This window comes from Argentina silus (assembly GCF_951799395.1).
Source record: "Argentina silus genome assembly, chromosome: 7".
Classification (NCBI taxonomy): domain Eukaryota; kingdom Metazoa; phylum Chordata; class Actinopteri; order Argentiniformes; family Argentinidae; genus Argentina; species Argentina silus.
Genome location: NC_139661.1, coordinates 15,846,370 through 15,865,207, shown reverse-complemented (window position 1 = coordinate 15,865,207; position 18,838 = coordinate 15,846,370). Strand labels below are relative to the sequence as shown.

The following is an 18,838-nucleotide window of genomic DNA, read 5'->3' as shown; positions in this document are numbered from 1 at the left end:
TGTGTGTGTGTGTGTGTGAGTGTGTGTATGTGTGTGTTTGCGTGCATGTGTATGTGCGTGTGTGTGCGTGTGTGTGTATGTGCGTGTGTGTGTGTGTGTGTGTGTGTGTGTGTGTGTGTGTGTGTGTGTGTGTGTGTGTGTGTGTGTGTGTGTGTGTGTGCGTGTGCAGTTGCTGGGCGCTACAGCCGTAGAGGATAAGTTGCAGGATGGCGTGCCTGAGACCATCGAGCAGCTCGCTAAAGCTGACATCAAGATCTGGGTGCTGACAGGCGACAAACAAGGTACTTCACTGATGATGACTTTGTGACATGGTCTCTCTGTGGTCTGTGTGTATCATGTGACATGGTCTCTCTGTGGACTGTGTGTATCATGTGACATGGTCTCTCTGTGGTCTGTGTGTATCATGTGACATGGTATGTTTGTGGTCTGTGTGTATCATGTGACATGATCTGTTTGTGGTCTGTGTGTATCATGTGACATGGTCTGTTTGTGTCATGGGGTATGGACTGTTTGTGTCATGTGGCTTGGTCTGTTTGTGGTCTGTTTGTGTCATGTGACATGGTCTGTTTGTGTCATGGGGGATGGTCTCTTTGTGGTCTCTTTGTGTCATGTGGCTTGGTCTGTTTGTGGTCTGTTTGTGTCATGTGACATGGTCTGTTTGTGTCATGGGGGATGGTCTCTTTGTGGTCTCTTTGTGTCATGTGGCTTGGTCTGTTTGTGGTCTGTTTGTGTCATGTGACATGGTCTGTTTGTGTCATGGGGGATGGTCTGTTTGTGGTCTGTTTGTGTCATGTGACATGGTCTGTTTGTGTCATGGGGGATGGTCTGTTTGTGGTCTGTTTGTGTCATGTGACATGGTCTGTTTGTGTCATGTGATATGGTCTGATTAGGTCATGTGACATGGTCTGTTGTGTCATGGGGTATGGACTGTTTGTGTCATGTGGCTTGATCTGTTTGTGGTCTGTTTGTGTCATGTGACATGGTCGGTCTGCTTGTGTCATGGGGGATGGTCTGTTTGTGGTCTGTTTGTGTCATGTGACATGGTCTGTTTGTGTCATGTGATATGGTCTGATTGTGTCATGTGACATGGTCTGATTGTGTCATGTGACATGGTCTGTTTGTGGTCTGTTTGTGTCATGTGACATGGTCTGTTTGTGGTCTGTTTGTGTCATGTGACATGGTCTGTTTGTGTCATGTGACATGGTCTGTTTGTGGTCTGTTTGTGTCATGTGACATGGTCTGTTTGTGTCATGTGACATGGTCTGTTTGTGGTCTGTTTGTGGTCTGTTTGTGTCATGTGACATGGTCTGTTTGTGTCATGTGACAGAGACGGCCGAGAACATCGGGTATGCGTGCAACATGCTGCGGGAGGAGATGAACGACATCTTCATCGTGTCCGCCAACACGCCAGAGGATGTCAGACAGGAACTGAGGTCAGAGGCCAGAGAGTGGCCTCACATAGTCCTTGTTTAGAAAGATTACATGTGCACATCCACAAATACTAAGGCCAGTGGCTGGATCCAGAGGTAGTGGGGTCCCATAGTCTTGCTTAGAAAGATTATATTCATCCAAAAGTACACATGATAGATAACATATCAAACGTTATGCAGTTTGTGAGGGGAGTAATGTGTATTGTTTTGCTTTCTGACCAGGAATGCTCGGACCACCATGAAACCAGACGCAGTGGATGACATGGTCTTCATGCCACAAAGGACTCTGGGTAAAGGGCGGAAGGTGGTCCAGGACGAGAATGTGAACGGGGAGTACGGGCTCGTCATCAACGGACACAGTCTGGTGAGATATATATGAAGAGACAAGCTATCATCCATCTCTTTTTCTCTCCCTCTATCTCTATCTATGTCTCTGTTTCTATTCTGCCTGTCGCTCTCATTCTTTTCTCTCTTACTTCCTGACTCTCTACTCCTCTTTCTTATGAAGGCAGTGATGTGGAATCATGTTAGTTATTTAATCGTGAATAGCTCATCTGATTGTTTGGGGTACTTTTGGGTACCTGTTTGTGGTTGTTTGGGGTGATTAGTAGGACCCATCTGATCCCCAGGCCTATGCTCTGGAGCGGAGCATGGAGCTGGAGTTACTGCGGACGGCCTGCATGTGTAAGACAGTGATCTGCTGCAGGGTTACGCCCCTACAGAAGGCCCAGGTGGTGGAGCTGGTCAAGAAGTACAAGCAGGCCGTCACTCTGGCCATCGGAGATGGAGCCAACGATGTCAGCATGATCAAAGGTAAACAGACGGAGAGCTGGAGGTAGCACTACCCTTTAACATGATCGAGAATGTTCAGTGAAGAGCTCTGTTTTGGTCCTAAGAAAGTGTTTTCTAAAATCTGGTGTCGAGCACTAGCCTTTACGTAACTGTTTTAAGTTTAGTTTGTTTACAAGGACATGCTCATGTTTGCCGTGTATGTACGTTTTCAAATGTTCACTCCCTCCCCGTCCCTCTCTCCTTCCTTCCCTCCCTCCAGCGGCCCATATAGGTGTGGGTATCTCAGGTCAGGAGGGCATGCAGGCAGTCCTCTCCAGTGACTACTCCATCGCCCAGTTCCGTTTCCTACAGCGCCTCCTGCTGGTGCACGGCCGCTGGTCCTACCTGCGCATGTGCAAGTTCTTGCGCTACTTCTTCTACAAGAACTTCACCTTCACCTTTGTGCACTTCTGGTATGCCTTCTTCTGCGGCTTCTCTGCACAGGTGAGTGAGAGGAGAGAGGAGAGAGGAGAGGAGAGAGGAGAGAGTGAGAGTGAGAGGAGAGAGGAGAGAGTGAGAGGAGAGGAGAGAGTGAGAGGAGAGAGTGAGAGGAGAGAGGAGAGAGTGAGAGGAGAGAGTGAGAGGAGAGAGGAGAGAGTGAGAGGAGAGAGTGAGAGGAGAGAGTGAGAGAGTGAGAGGAGAGAGGAGAGAGTGAGAGGAGAGAGTGAGAGTGAGAGGAGAGAGTGAGAGGAGAGAGGAGAGAGTGAGAGGAGAGAGTGAGAGGAGAGGAGAGAGGAGAGAGTGAGAGGAGAGAGTGAGAGGAGAGAGGAGAGAGTGAGAGGAGAGAGTGAGAGGAGAGAGGAGAGAGTGAGAGGAGAGAGGAGAGACGGGGGGTTGGTGTTGGATGTATTCCTCCAACCCCAGTCAACTCATGTTTAATGTCAGAATGACTCCAAGCTCCGGCCGAGGAATTTTGTATAGATCTAAAAGCTTTGGGTAGGTATCGTTTACATGGTAAACATATCAGCAGGCAAGGTGGAGCTACCTGTATTACCGTATTGCTGACACCTACCCAATCGTGACCCCATCTATGGCTGTTTTCCTTTCAGACGGTGTATGACGAGTGGTTCATCACATTGTATAATCTGGTGTACACAGCACTACCTGTTCTAGGCATGAGTCTGTTTGACCAGGTAAGTGTGCGTGTGTGCGTGCATGCGTGCACGCGTATGTGTCTTTGCACTTATTTTGTTGTTGTGAATGAGAACATGTTCTAAATCACTTCCTGTTTAAACAAAGGACAGTCAGTACTCAAGTTTATTCCTCCCTCTGTCTCCCCCTGCTGTTCAGGATGTGAATGAAGTGTGGAGTTTCCAGTACCCGCAGCTCTATGTCCCTGGCCAGCTGAACCTGTACTTCAACAAGACGGCCTTCTTCAAGTGTGCACTTCACAGTGTGTACAGCTCTATAGTGCTTTTCTTCATCCCCTACGCAGCCATGTACGACACAGTGAGGGATGATGGGAAAGACATCGCAGACTACCAGTCCTTCGCCCTGCTGGCCCAGACCTGTCTGCTCATCGCTGTCTCTATCCAGGTACGCTAGGCAATGCAAAGTGCATCAATGGAATATGGACCCAGCCAGGGGAGGCCGGTGGAGGTAGGAATCAAAGGACCTGCTCATTGTAATGCATGGAATGGAATGAGGAATGGTATCAAAGGGTTTGTATGTATTGATACCATTCCTCATTCCGTTCCATGCATTACAATGATCACGTCCTCCGATTTCTACCTCCACCAGCTTCCCCTGGTGTCCAAGAGGCTTACTCCAACCAGGCATGAATGAGGCTTAAAACCAGACTGCCTGTGTGGAAAACAGAGGGGAAAACATGGGCTTATTAATTAAAACCTCCCCCATAACAATGTGTCTGGTTCTGGTTCCTCTCTGTGTGTGTAGGTGGGCCTGGACATGTCCTACTGGACGGCGGTGAACCAGCTGTTCGTCTGGGGCAGTCTGGCCATGTACTTTGCTGTCACCTTCACCATGTACAGCAACGGCATGTACCTCATCTTCCCCTCCTCTTTCCCCTTCATCGGTGAGTAGAGCCCTCATCAGGGAGGCTGGTAGGGGCCAGGGGAGGTTGGTGGAGGTAGAAATCGGAGGATGAGCTCATTGTAATTCATGGAATGGTATGAGGAATGGTATCAACGTGTTTGATACCATTCCTTGCATTACAATGAGCCCATCCTCCGATTTCTACCTCCACCAGCCTCTCTTGTCCCTCACCATACTTCACTTCACACCACTTCACTTTGGATGAATTAATTTCATTCAATTCAATTCAACACTTCCATTAATATTCATGTTGATAAGTAGTTCATAGTTCATTCACACCTGTGTGTGTGTGTGTGTGTGTGTGTGCGTGTGCACGTGCGTGTGTGTGTGTGTGTGTGTGTGTGTGGGTGTGTGTGTGTGTTTATCAGGCACAGGGAGGAACTCTCTGAGCCAATCCAACGTGTGGCTGACCATCCTCCTCACCTCCATCCTGTGTGTACTTCCTGTTGTGGCCTACCGTTTCCTGTTGATCCAACTTCGCCCCACCATCAACAACAAGGTAAGACCAGTGACCAACACTGTGTGTTTTGGGATTACAATATTAAGACTCATATCTCATAGAGCATAATCCTGCCCTATAATAATAACAATGTAGAGGTGATGTCAACATCTGGGGAGGCTGGTGGAGGTAGAAATCTGAGGAATCTGTATGGAATGCAATGACGAATGGTATCAAACACACTTTTGATACCATTCCTTATTCCATTCCATGCATTATAATGAGCCTATCCTCAGATTTCTACCTCCACCAGCCTCCTCTGGTGTCCAAGAGGCTTACTCAAACCAGGCATGAATGAGGCTCAAAACCAGACTGCCTGTGTGGTAATCAGACAGATGTCAACCTTAACTGACCTAGAACCCTACTCCATCTTAAAAGTTGTACTCTTGTCATCTTGTCTCACCCCCTGCCCCCCATCCACCCTCCCCCTCCCCACCCCCCCTCTCTTTCGCCTCCCCCCTCCCCCAGGTGATGTTCAAGGTGAGAGAGGCCAAAGAGGCGCCCCCTCCCCCAACCCGGCGCACCCGGATACGCCGCACCAGCTCCCGCCGTTCGGGCTACGCCTTCTCGCACGCGCAGGGCTACGGGGACCTGGTGACCTCGGGCCGCTTCCTCCGCCGCCCCGCCATCACGCGTTCCACCGCCTTCGCCTCCACGGGACGCACCACCGGGTTCAGCCCCATGGGCCGCTCCGCCGGGTACAGCCCCACCGGGCGTCCGCAGAACTCCAAACACCCGGATGTGGAAGTGACATCGCTGCAGATGTACCGTACGGTCCAAGACCCCGCTTTCTGAGGAACACGGGAAGAAGGGGGACAGTGTTTGTTTACAGGGGATGAATGTGGAAAGGGCAGGAAAATGGAAGGTTGGAAAAGAAACACACACACATACAGTACTGTAACACACCCACATCTCTACAAAGCATTCTAAAGATCATGTCTGGTCGTTCACACAGTCTGAAATATCTGACTCTCTGTCCCTCCATCTTGTCTCTGTGGCTCACTGTCCCTGTTGTCCCTCTGTGGCGCATCATCCCATCCAAATCAATTGCTGTATACGTGCGATGAGAGATGACGCTCTCTCAGGCTGAACAGTAGATGGCAGAGCCCTCTGTACCATGACTCGCCACTCACCTGACCACTGACCATAATGGCTGCCGTGGCAACACCCAAGTGGGTGATGAGTTGAGTTCCCCCTTACAATGTAAGCACTTTGGGTGTCTAGAAATGTAAATACAATGAACTCTTCTTCTTCTTCTTCTTCTTCTTCTTCTCCTTCTTCTTCTTCTTCAATTTCTTCTTCTTCTTCTTCTTCTTATTATTATTATTATTATTCGTAGTATTAGTACTGAGACCACATAGGGAAGTACTTACTAAAGAACAGACCAAAGCTGTTGACATCGTGGCCTTACCAGCAAACAGCACACTCCCACTGAAACACTAATCATGGAGGAAGAGGAAGTGACCTCATGTTTTACGGCCACACACCTTGCAGGGGCCCAGGTGCATTGTGGGACTCAAGATGGAGATCACCAGAAAACTTGATACTCCTGATTGTATGATTGTGTGTTTTTGTTGTAACCAAGCAATTCTTAAAAATCACAATTTTTTTAATGTTTTGCCTATGTAAACTACCTGTGGACTTGATTACAGGCCGGACACCTGTTAAGTGGGGAGTACTGGGATAGACCTTCTAGATTCTTCTATGTTGGGGTTCAGTGTTGTTTATCACAGGGTTAGGGTTACAGTTGGTTTGAATACCAATGAAGTGTTCACCTCGGTTGTGAATGTATCAGTGGAGGTAGAAATCAGAGGGCGGGTTTGATACCATTCCATGCATTCCATGCGAGTCCATCCTCTGTTTTCTACCTCCCCCAGCCTCCCCTGGAATGTATGCTGGCTGGAAAAGATACCAAAGATACAGTGATTTATGTGATATGTTTTTCTACCAAAGTGCCCTTAGGAATATACAGCTTGCTGTTGTTGTGTTACAGTTAACGTTGACAGCACCTCTGCATTGTTTTCAGCTACTTCTGACTTCTTATCAATGTACACTAAAGAGAGCTGTTGCCGAGCTGTCTTAGTCTAGAGGGTATAACGTTTATGTAAGAAATGTATTGGTTCTATATTGCATTTACGATACACAAGGACAATTACAGGGAGTTTCCGTTTGCTGGAATTACACACTAGTTAAGTCATGTACTGTGTGGTGTTGTCATACGTTTAAAGGAATGTCTAAATGTTAAACCGTGCAAATGTAAGGGGTATCTAAGGTTGTTTTAGTCATTGGGGCAATTGGATAATTTAATCATGCCTTAAGACACACTGTGTAATGGAATGTCCAAAGCCAGGTTTTTACAACAATGATTTCTTTTGCCTTTCTTATCATGTCACTCAAATATTCTAACACCCCCAATCTCTTACATGCTCGACTTCTTTCATTTGGCAGCCTGATATACACATATTGATAGTTGTTGAGAGATATTTGACCAAAATAATGAATTGGCCTCAAGATTAGCCATTCAAAATATGTGTTTGTAAGTTAATACAGTACTTACACAAAATAAAATACTGTGACCACAGCGAGAGTGACATATGACTTTTTAAACTATAATTCACTCCATCTCACCTGGAAAATACCAGGGGTATTCAAATGTTCACGTTGTGATAACATTTTGTACTTTGCATTTTGATAAGTCTCTGTAATAAAAAACATTTCCTTTTTTTAAAATACAGCTTTGATTGATTTGCTGATGCTGCATACAATTATATTATGTCAAGAACACTACCTTCAAGTGCCGGGTATTTCCCCTGGCAACGGATTTTGGAAGATAAATATTTCTTCATTATAGGCAGTACAGTACCTTTGAATGTAATTCTCAAGTCAGCCAGTGTAACACTTTTTGAGAACATATTCAACCAGTGATATTGGGAGTTTAGCAGCCTTCCAAATGACACAAATTCTGAAATGGTTTAAGTTAAGACTTTAATTTCATAATGTACAAAATATATCAATGTTACAGGAGAATACAGTAGAATATTGTAGGCCTACAGTATATGCTTTAAACTCCTTTGAATGACCCTTTAATAACAACTCCTGCCCTCTAAAAGACAATACAAACACATTCTAAAAACAGAACCATGACCATCCTAGAATCCACAGAAATGGAATGTTAGCTTGATTCATGACCAGTAAATGTCAGCAACATTAGTCCAGAAAAAGCACATTAATGTTCAATTCATAGGCCTACTGAATAGCACTATCTATAGTGATCAAGGGAGTTGTAAACTCAAACGCAGAGTATTTTAAAAGTATTTTAGTGTAATTATCAATGACAGTCGTTCAATGCCTGTTGGACTGGTTATCCCCTACTTACATTAGTAGACTGAATGAGAAAGCCAAATGAGGGAAAAATGCATATTTATAGGCAGAAATACACGTCAGAAATACACACTACCTTCAGAATGCAAGTAGCCTAAAAGGTGTATGTATATATTCTATCGCAGATTTACAAACTTCTCCACAGCATTGTGTCTTGAGGATCCAAGAGGAAGCAGACTATCCTTCTGCACATGACTAGTCAGCAGTGTACTCTATAAGATTGACAAGTGTGTTCATATAGTGTGGAATCCTGACTCGAGACTCGAGACTTTGCGTAAATCTGGCATTGATGTCAATGTGTGGTGATTCGAGTTACGAGCGCGTATGACTCCACTTTAGATACTCCAGACAGAGTTTTGTTACGTAAAGTTGCCATTACTGTGCTGGTGTGAATATTTTCATGATATACTGTAAAAAGCAGCAGTTATGCTGTCACCACAGTATTTTCTACTAATGCTCTAATAGGGCTTTTCACACTGCAGTTTCTTGGGAGCTCTTGGCTCTTGGCTAAGCACAGTGTGAAAAGGCCTTTTGAGAGGAACACAAAAGTCATAGAGATTAGTAAATGCTTAACTTGACATGACAGCTGAGGCAATGTAATTCAGCGTTTTCAACTGTACAAACCCAGCTTCTATACCATTCCCAACATAAACACACTACCCCACATGGCTGAATAAACGTACTTTAAACGTACATAACCCCCCTCCAAAGACGTTCCGAACACACCCGTTTGTGTCAGTGAAATGGTGCAAGGGATTAAGAGTAGAAGGTAAGGACGCTCTGGTGGTTGCCTCTCACCAGCAGGATGGGAGGCAGGTCTTTGGACAGAGTCTCCAGCCAGCACATGTAGAGAGCACTGGACACTGTCCCCTTCCTAGCCAACGGCATGCTCCTGGAGAGTCAGACAGACAGACAGACAGACAGACAGACAGACACACACACACACACACACACACACACACACACACACACACACACACACACACACACACACACACACACACACACATTAGAGTCAACAGTAGTATCACATTGGTGGTGGATGAGGTGATACAATACAATGTAATACAATACAATCCGCATACAATGTAAAGCGCTTTGAGCACATGTGTAAGGTGGAAAGTTGCTATATAAATCCAAGCAATTATTATCATTATTATCTAGAAACTGGATGCACTGTGTTTCTATACCACCAACTTAGATGTATGTATTTATGTGGAATTGGCAGTTGGATACTTACATGACAATGAGCTTGGCTGTGCTAGAATGTTCTCTCAATAATTCATTCAGTCTGATCTGGCGGTTTGTCTGCAAGCAAGGAAAAAAGGACACTCTTAGAAAGTGTTTCTGATTTTAATTATAGATTATGAGCTTGAATCAAAGACTCAATCCCGTAGAGATAGACTCTCTGTTCTATCCTCCATGCTTGATCCCACAGTGTGAATAAGAGTTATGTTCAGATGTCTCTAGTAAATGCGTAACAGAATCAGCCCGTGTGCTCCCTGTCCCTGACAGTGGCCTTGTAGACTTCTAGTTTCCTCCAGGGTTCTGTTCTGTTCTGTTCTGTTCTGTTCTGTTCTGTTCTGTTGTATTCTATTCTATTCTATTCTATTCTATTCTATTCTATTCTATTCTATTCTATTCTATTCTATTCTATTCTATTCTAGTCTCATCCAGACCTTGGCTTTGTAGAGCTCCAGTTCGTTATCTGTGATCCTTCAGGGTTCTATCATATTCTATTCTAGTCTCATCCAGACCTTGGCTTTGTAGAGCTCCAGTTCGTTGTCAGTGATCCTCCAGGGTTCCTCAGCCTTCAGCCTCTCTGCGGCCTCTTGCTCCATCTCCTCCTCCTTCAGCTTGTATGGCTCGATCATCTCCTCAAAGCTCAGCACGCTGCGGAGGAAAACAGATCTAGGATCAGCTCACCCTCCCCACACCCTCAACTTAACCATCAGGGGTGAGGGACACAACACTGCCCTGAGACCAGCAACATGGGGAAAGTCTACACAAAGAAGGGCGGTTTGGCAGACGCAGATGAAGCCTAGTCCTGGACTGAAGACCATAGCCCTTTCTCAATAGTTAGATTTCTTACTTGTGTTTCTTGGGCTTTGTGTTGATGTCCCCGAGAACATTGATGTCAGAGTAGTCTATCCTGAACTTGCTGAGTAGAGTGGCCATTCTGGTAGGAAACACAGGGTGAAAAGACTCAGTAGCAGTAAAGCAGTTTAGACACCTTCTCAAACATCCCCTATGTGGATTCGGAAATTAAAACAAAAACTCATAAGTCGAGTCGCAAACAATTCATATTGTACAACAATTGATGATAAGACATACCAGTACCAATGTGCAGTCTTAATGCAGTTTCAGTCAGTTTTTCAGTTGTGATATCTCCACATTGAAAACCAGACTCTATTTAGACTGGCTTTTTCCTATACTCACGTTTTGAGTCGTGTTTTGGTTATCTGAATCTTAGTTTCTTTGCCGTAGACCTTTTTGCTTAATGTTTTCTTTTGTACAGCATCCTTGGATCACTTGAGACACTGTTACGGTCCCTCTCCCTGACCGGCCCTCTGGCACCACCTTGAGGCCCCGGCGATCATCGCTGGAGCGTCCACCTCCTAGTCGACAGCACACCTGTGCCCTGTCTCCACTCAGCACACCTACCGTGGACCGACCCTCAACTACTCTCTATTGGATTATCCTTCTCTCTCCTACCCCTTTTCCCCTTTTATTATTAAATACGCCTTCGGGCTAAACCCCACCACTTTCTCTGTGATTTTTCTCCGTCAATCTGGTTCTTCAGACGTTCACGGGTAACAGACACTTTTGAAAGGCATTTTTATCATTTATGTGAACCGTAACTCACGCTCTGCGATCGTGGTCTATGCGGTTGACCTTCCCACCAATGAACAGGCGGATCCTGCAGTCACTCCACTTTTTCTTATTGGTCAGCAGGTAGGGGATCAGCAAGGCCAGCCCTGGAACATTCACAACTCGTACATCAGGAAGATGACTCACCTTCAGGATCAAACCTTACTATGTACATACTTGCTGTGATCAAACTTGTAATGACTTTTGTAAATTACAGGCTTTATAACAGTATGAATTATATGGTGTTTACGTAAATGCTTACTGTGTATGTATTGTTTTTTTTACTAACTTCATGTATGATGGGTAGTATGATCTATTACTTTGAGATGAAGCCAAATACATTATCCATTATCATTATCTTGAGCTACATTATATGCTGGATAATTAAGTTTGATTAATTATTAATTACATATGATTATTACATATCAATGAGAAGTTATAACAGTAATAACTCACCTCCATCATCAAACAGCCACCACACATCCACAGTTCCTTTGCCCTGCTTCTTGATGAACTGTTGACTGGACTCCAGCAGTCTCTGGTCTGTCAGGCTGAGGGGCTCTTGGCTGCTCTTGGTCTCTGAGGGTCATACAGACACAGGCAGTCACATAGCAAATACTGTATACAGTCATACAGACAGTCACATAGTCTTGGTCTCTCAGTATAGATCTTACCTCTAATTATGAGGGGGCTGCTCTGAGGGCTGGTGGTATTGGAGGGGAATGAGTCAGAGTCTTCTAATTCTTTACCCAGGTTGACTAACACCACCACGCCCTTCATAGCTGGATTCTTCTCATGGGACGTCAGCAGATCATCTGGAGGAGAGACAGACCAACATTTAGTGTGGGATGTTTTTCTAGAGCTCCCTATTATTGTTCATTCTCACAGTGGGAAACTCAGAGATTTCAAAGTAACACGAGTTGCGCGGTCCGATATTTCCAAGTCTCCTATTTTCGATGAGCACTTGAATGCAGCATAATGAAAACACACAGTATGACATCACAGAGTACTGCACCTTGACATGGAATATGAGAGATGTCCAGTCCCTCCTGTAATCGGACAATGACCACACCATGCTGCAGGTCAAACGCATCACTGAAACACAAACACACACGATGATATACAGTAGCATGTTACTGTTAACAGCCTATTATAATACATAGGTTACAAGCTAATGGTAATGATATTGAAAGTGACTTCACTGATACATAAGGTGTAACAGATATGAATATAGGTAATACTGTATATTTAAATCATAACCAGACAGGAAATTCTAACAACATATTCAGGACAAAGAAATCGGGATATTATGAAAAGCAAAACTCTTGCACTTCTTTCACTCTTTTCTTATTATTTGAAACATTTTGCATTCTATTTTGGGTAAACATAAAATAAATATAAATATAGAAAGCCTACACCTACTGTATAATGTTGATGTACATCTCCACATCCTTCATCTCCCCATCGCTCCAGTTGTTCTTGAAGCCCATGACCAGCGTGTTGGGCTTCAGACGGCCCAGACCTGTAGCCTGGACAAGGAATGAATAAATAAAACCTCAAGGGGAATTTGTCTTGCACACAAGAGCACAATATTAAAACAAACATACATCAACACTAACACTAGGAGGGAGGAACTGTACATCATCACATGACAGGGTTGGGGGTCAATTAGAACCATAGCCTGCTGAGCTAAAGCCTAGGCATTACCTTTTCGATTCGAACCACAACCAATCGTCAGATGTAAATCAAGGTTACTGAAGTATCTTGGGTAGAATATATTATTATTAAAGATGCTGGAGACGACATCAAATTAGGGGATATTAACTGGTCACTTACGGATCACAGACATGCGCTTGGCATACAGTATGCTACCTGAAGCTACCTGCTAGGTAAACAGTGGCCACACGTATGGGGATACAATTAGGGAGAAGGCATAGTCTCTGCTAGCACTATAGCACCCTCTAGTGGCAAATAGCAGGTTACAACAGTTGCTAATCCTGCAGGTGTGGTTGGGTGAACCAGCTCTGTGACAACAGCAGACAGCAGAGAGGTACGGTGGCCCACCTGTTGAAGGTACTGTGCTCCGTGCCTCAGGTCCTCAGCAAACACAGGTGTATAGAACGCCTTGATGCGTTTCTTCAACAGCCAGCGCTGGTAACGTGCCAGGTCCTGAGACAGCTCCTTGAAGTTGGGCCTACGGGATGCCTTATAGGACAAACAAAGTAAGAACAAGCTGTTAATGATGAGAATAAAGTGATTTATTGTATTCATTATTGTGGGCTGGGTCTCTCTGAACTAGACTGAGCTTACTCCTGGACTGAAAAGTACCTAATTTAGTGCTCAATCATCCTCAGTTAAATTGATAGCGGCAGCTTGACCAGCTTTAATTTGAAGCCATCATTCTCAATTAACATCAAATCAAGTCTTTGAGTTGATTCGGCCGTGCAGTTTAATATGAGGTAACTTCCATCGTTAGCAGTAGCTAAAGTTAACAGTGGCTATTCAAACAAATCCAAACCATGGATTACAATTTATCTTGGCCCATAGACTACATTCAGAATAAGGAACCTTCTGACTACAGTATAAGGTGTAAAATACTGAACTTATCATTTATTCTTCTTTTTCAGTCCAGGAATAGGATAGATCTGTGTCCAAGAAACAGGCCCACTGTTTGTACAGTAGTTCTATGTAGGGAGTTGTATTTTGTTTATATGAAGTACAGTATTAGTGGCTTTGCTGGTTCTGATACATACCGTGCGGACGTGACCACACACCATGAGCCCCACGTTCTTAGTGAAGGCGTGTACGAGGTGGAGGAGAGCTGGACGGGAGTTGGGGTACCCCGTCATCACCAGACACTGGGGTCTGTGGGAGAAGAGACAGAAACCTGGTACATATATCATGGGATGTACAAGTACAACAGGCTGCATTGCACTGCACGGGCATCTTTCAGTAGTAATTAATGACACGTCTCACCAATGTGTTCTACTGTTTTAACTGAAGTTCCTTTTTTTTTTAAATAATTTTTAAAACTTTTCTATTACAATTTTTAACAGTTACAACAACAACAACAACAACAGCATTGAAAAACAATGACCTGAAGTTCTTGACGTGGTCCTCTACACCAGTGAGATGCAGGCAGTGAGACAAGGCCTGGTTATAGATCAGAGCCTGGGTGGACGAACCCCAGTTCACATCTGACACAAGAGAAAATTCAATTCAATTCAAATGCTTTATTGGCATGAATGTTGAGCACAAACCATATTGCCAAAGAGGTATACAGCAAAATATATCTGAGATACGGTCATGAAATGAACAAATGTAATAAAAACATCCAAAGAATACACTGTTATAGAGAAATGGAGAGTACAATACTGTAGTTAGTGCTTGAACACTTGATAGAGAGAGAAAAGAGGAGCATTGAAAGGAAGAGAATTACAAAGAGAGTATGAAAGAAAGAATGAAAAGGCAGCCATTTAATGCAGAGGAGCTTAGTATTATAAGTAGTATTCTAAGATGTGTGTATGGCACAATCTACTGTACTGTACAATGAATTAAGTGAAAAGATCAACCTTTTCAGTCCAAGACAAATGCTGTACACTCACATTACAAATGTAATACATTCTTAGAAAAAAATGGTTCCAAAAGGATTCTTTGGCTCTCCCTGTGGAAGAACCCTTTGAGGTATTCTAAAGGGTTCTAAATGGAACCCAAAAGGGTTCCACAAAGGGTTCTCCCACAAGGAACCCTTTTGGGTTCTTGGTAGAACCTATTTTTCCAAGAATGCACAGGAAAGGGGAGTGTTTACCTGGTTTCTTATAGCTGACGTAGACGTAGAGAGCCAGGACAATGCAGTTGGTTAGGAGAGCCGCCCACCAGTTGATGACAAACATGACAACACAGCACAGCACAGCACCGGCCAGCGACACCCACTTGTTGTAGTACTTAAAGCTCGGACGCCAGCCTGTTGGAAGGGGAGAGAGCAGTTTACTGTACAGGACACAATCTAATAAAAAAAGGTTCTACAGTACCTAGAACCAAAAGGGTTTTATCTGCTGCCCCTGTGGGAGAACCCTTTGAAGAACCCTTTGAAGAACCCTTTGAAGAACCCTTTGAAGAATGCTTTTCGGTTCCATGTAGAATCCTCCCCACAGAGAGGGTTCTACATGTATAAAACATTACAAACAACAGAAGAATCATAAACAATTACATCTACAGAAAAATGTATTTATTTTGAGAAGATATACCTGGTTGTGTTGCATGAGTAGGGTACATACAGTAAATATAAAATATCTTGATTTGAAACACAAGGATGCTTTCCTGTTTATTACTTAGGATATGCAGTAGGAAGCCAATATATCTGAAGAGGGCATCAGAGCAGACCTTACCTGGTGAGTTAGCCAGGGAGGCGTGGAACACAGAGAAGTTGATCAGGGCGTACGAGGCCAGGAAGAAGTTGGAGATGATGGGAGCGATGACATTCAGCTCAGCTAGAAGGGGAGAAATCGCAAATAATTACATATACAGTATACACAGGTTGAATGGGTTAGAATCAAATGCATCTACAGCATGTCTTTATGACAGACAACAAATGCTATTAGAGTAAGAATCTTTCGCAACTGTGCGGTTATCGAAAAATGATGTATACACTCTAGAATGCCCCTTCAGCCAATCAGAATCACTTATTCAACTAAGCTGTGGTATAAGTAATAATGCTCAGATGAACCCACCAATCAGGATGAAGGCCAGGCCGATGCAGAAGGTGAGGACGTAGCCACGCAGCGGCTCATTGTTCTTCCCATAACCCTTAGCGAACATGCCCAGACCTGGGTAGATGTTGTCCTTACACAGAGCCTACACAGACAGACAGGCAGACAGGCAGGCAGGCAAGCAGGCAGGCAGGCAGACAGACAGATACACAGACAGACAGACAGGCAAGCAGGCAAACAGACAGACAGTGGGCAGGCAGGCAGGCAGGCAAACAGACAGACAGACAGGCAGGCAGGCAAGCAGGCAGGCATACAGGCAAGCAGGCAGGCAGGCAGAGAGACAGGCAGACAGACAGACAGACAGACAGGCAGACAGGCAGACAGGCGGAGAGACAGGCAGACAGACAGACAGACAGACAGACAGACAGACAGACAGACAGGCAGGCAGACAGGCAGGCAGGCAGGCAGGCAGACAGACAGACAGACAGACAGACAGACAGACAGACAGACAGACAGACAGACAGACAGGCAGGCAGGCAGGCAGGCAGGCAAGCAGGCACACAGTATGCACATAATATAATTAGACAAACATATTTATTGATTCTTCTCTGATCTGATCATTTGTTTTTATATTGTGTTTTGTAATGTGTATGTATATGTGTGTGCTGCGAGACCAACTGCCAAAGAGTAGAAGGTTTTCTGAATCTGAATAGTGTTCCAGACCTGGAAGACCTTAGGGGCGCTGACGAGAGATGCCAGGGCAGAGGACAGGGTGGCAGAGAAGATACCAGCTGTGATCAGAGGGCCGAATCCAGACACCAAACTCATGACCTGGCAAAGTCAAATGACACCACAGGGTATTCCATTATTGCACTCACTGGTAGCCTCATCAACACCAGGCCACACCAAACACAGGCTCTGAATGGAGGGAGATTAAACTAGAGCTAAAAAAGACATTGTGCCAGAAGACATTGAACAAAACTAAAAGTTCTTTAATTAATGGATATGGATACATACCCTAGGAGGTGTTAGTACTGGTAGTGGGGAGACAAAGAAGTATCTCACGGTATAGCAGCAAGTCAGAGGACACAGAAACATGTCAGAACTAACCATTAGATTAGATTAGATCAGATTAGATTAGATTAGATATGGTTTTGTCTGCATTGAACAAGCTTTTAAAACATCAATACAAATAGGATACAGAAACATGTCAACCATTAGATTAGATTAGGGTTAGGGTTATGTTATTGCCTGTCGAAACAGAAATGTGCATTGCATCAAACATGCTTTTAACACAGGGGGTTACATCAACACGAACACAACAGATATGCATACAGAAGGTTACATGAACACAGGAGTGGCTGAATGGTACAGTATACTGCAAGTCACAGGTACATACACCAGGGAAGGCTGGTGGAGGTAGAAATTGGAGGATGGGCTCATTGTAATGCATGGAATGGAATGAGGAATGATATCAAACGCGTGTTTATGTGTTTGATACCTTTCCTCATTCCATTCCATGCCTTACAATGAGACCGTCCTCCGATTTCTCCCTCCACCAGCCTCCACTGTCATACACAATCATCATGGATGGTCATCACCTCTTCAAAAAGGCTAGTCATGGAATCAATCAACCATAGCAAGGTTCATTGTTCATCTCTATTTCCACTTCTAAACACCGATAGACAAGTGTTTGTTTCAGTGATGCCATGTCAGTGGGCCATGTGTACTGGCCTGCCCTGTGGCCCTAGCCTATGATATCAGTGTCAGTGCGATCCGGGGGCGGGGGGCCTTGCCTACGCTGTGCTAGTGGCAGGGGAGGGGGGCAGGGGACAGGCCAGGGACGGGCAGGGGGGGTTGTCAATGCTCTCATTCAGGACCTGGCCCAGAGAGAGCCTTGTGACTCACAACAACAGTCACTATTATCTCTGGTGGCTCTGTGGATGACTAACACTGGACACACACACACACACACACACACACACACACACACACACACACACACACTGTCAGACAGCAGTGAACCAGGAAAGGAGAACGGCGTCTTGAAGGATGTACAACTTCATGATGGGAGGAATCTTGTTTTCACGTCAATTAATCACAAACATAATAACCTGCCTCCAGCTAAGTGCTTTAGCCAACTCTTATTACTGCAGTATCAACCCTACCCACAGGATAACACTATCCCCAGGCAATGGCGTACCTGGAAATCGTTCATCAGGCCAAATTGGCAGCCTCCCTCCTTGCAGATGGAGAAGTCGTAACCTAAGGTGCAGGCTGCGTCTGTGCAGTTCTCATCACTAATGATGGTGTCATTATGGTCGCCGGTGGCATCTCTAACGATACAACCCCCTGGATAGAATATAATACAATAGAATAGATTAGATTATAACAGATTATAATAGAATAGAATAGATTGTATTATAATATAATATAATACAATAGATTGGATAAGAATAGAATAGAATACAATAGAATACAATAGAATACAATAGAGTAGAGTAGAGTAGAGTAGAGTAGAGTAGAGTAGAGTAGAGTAGAGTAGAGTAGAATAGAGTAGAGTAAAATAGAATAGAATAGATTAGAATAGAATAGATAAGATAAGAATTATTTATTTTTTTCTTTGACATATGACTTTCTATCCATTCTAAAGATATTCGGCACAGTAGATTACCAGCAGAGAAAGCCACGGCCACATAAGTAATTCCAGTTATGAGGATGGCCAGCAGAGTTCCCTTTGGGATGGCAGACTGGGGGTCCTAGAGAACACACAATGATAGACTTAATGATAGATCTGGTGGCATGTTCAATTCAATTCAATAACTTTATTGTTCCAGTGAGGGAACTTCTTGTGTGGAGTAGTAGGCTGCATGTGCATATAATAAACTTCAGATGATGTGATTATTCAGCTTTAGACTTTTACATACAGTACACTTAGAGGAACTGAGATGAATTTTAAGAGAAACCAAGGCCATGTTGTCTAGATGTTTTGTTGATGTTGATATACTCAGTGTTACAGTAGATCAGTGTAATTAAGAGTAAAGGAGGCCTCACTGTCAGGT

At 44.3% G+C, this 18,838-nt stretch overlaps 2 protein-coding genes across 3 annotated transcripts in view; one reads left to right on the top strand and one right to left on the bottom strand.

Annotated features, from left to right (window-relative positions):
- The window catches only part of atp8b5a (ATPase phospholipid transporting 8B5a), a 30,092-nt gene extending 22,547 nt beyond the window's left edge, over nucleotides 1–7,545 (top strand). For both annotated transcript variants that reach the window (XM_083673057.1, XM_083673058.1), the window contains exons 19-28: nucleotides 170–281; nucleotides 1,328–1,433; nucleotides 1,653–1,794; nucleotides 2,060–2,243; nucleotides 2,482–2,705; nucleotides 3,311–3,394; nucleotides 3,552–3,797; nucleotides 4,158–4,296; nucleotides 4,685–4,815; nucleotides 5,284–7,545. In XM_083673057.1, the coding sequence (XP_083529183.1) occupies nucleotides 170–281; nucleotides 1,328–1,433; nucleotides 1,653–1,794; nucleotides 2,060–2,243; nucleotides 2,482–2,705; nucleotides 3,311–3,394; nucleotides 3,552–3,797; nucleotides 4,158–4,296; nucleotides 4,685–4,815; nucleotides 5,284–5,610 (1,695 nt within the window). In that variant the 3' untranslated portion in view covers nucleotides 5,611–7,545. The remainder of the gene's footprint in view (nucleotides 1–169; nucleotides 282–1,327; nucleotides 1,434–1,652; nucleotides 1,795–2,059; nucleotides 2,244–2,481; nucleotides 2,706–3,310; nucleotides 3,395–3,551; nucleotides 3,798–4,157; nucleotides 4,297–4,684; nucleotides 4,816–5,283) is intronic.
- Nucleotides 7,546–8,952: 1,407 nt separating this feature from the next.
- LOC310807234 (solute carrier family 12 member 2) overlaps nucleotides 8,953–18,838 on the bottom strand; it is a gene marked incomplete at both ends in the record, with an annotated part of 14,715 nt that continues 4,829 nt past the window's right edge. The window contains 19 exons of the mRNA XM_083673616.1: nucleotides 8,953–9,088; nucleotides 9,437–9,504; nucleotides 9,954–10,089; nucleotides 10,289–10,375; nucleotides 11,063–11,174; nucleotides 11,524–11,646; nucleotides 11,742–11,882; nucleotides 12,083–12,162; nucleotides 12,490–12,596; nucleotides 13,132–13,272; nucleotides 13,821–13,932; nucleotides 14,165–14,264; nucleotides 14,876–15,031; nucleotides 15,456–15,557; nucleotides 15,798–15,921; nucleotides 16,500–16,607; nucleotides 17,980–18,128; nucleotides 18,451–18,535; nucleotides 18,831–18,838. The exon at nucleotides 18,831–18,838 is cut by the window's right edge and continues 120 nt beyond it. Coding sequence (XP_083529742.1) covers nucleotides 8,953–9,088; nucleotides 9,437–9,504; nucleotides 9,954–10,089; nucleotides 10,289–10,375; nucleotides 11,063–11,174; nucleotides 11,524–11,646; nucleotides 11,742–11,882; nucleotides 12,083–12,162; nucleotides 12,490–12,596; nucleotides 13,132–13,272; nucleotides 13,821–13,932; nucleotides 14,165–14,264; nucleotides 14,876–15,031; nucleotides 15,456–15,557; nucleotides 15,798–15,921; nucleotides 16,500–16,607; nucleotides 17,980–18,128; nucleotides 18,451–18,535; nucleotides 18,831–18,838 — 2,075 coding nt within the window. The remainder of the gene's footprint in view (nucleotides 9,089–9,436; nucleotides 9,505–9,953; nucleotides 10,090–10,288; nucleotides 10,376–11,062; nucleotides 11,175–11,523; nucleotides 11,647–11,741; nucleotides 11,883–12,082; nucleotides 12,163–12,489; nucleotides 12,597–13,131; nucleotides 13,273–13,820; nucleotides 13,933–14,164; nucleotides 14,265–14,875; nucleotides 15,032–15,455; nucleotides 15,558–15,797; nucleotides 15,922–16,499; nucleotides 16,608–17,979; nucleotides 18,129–18,450; nucleotides 18,536–18,830) is intronic.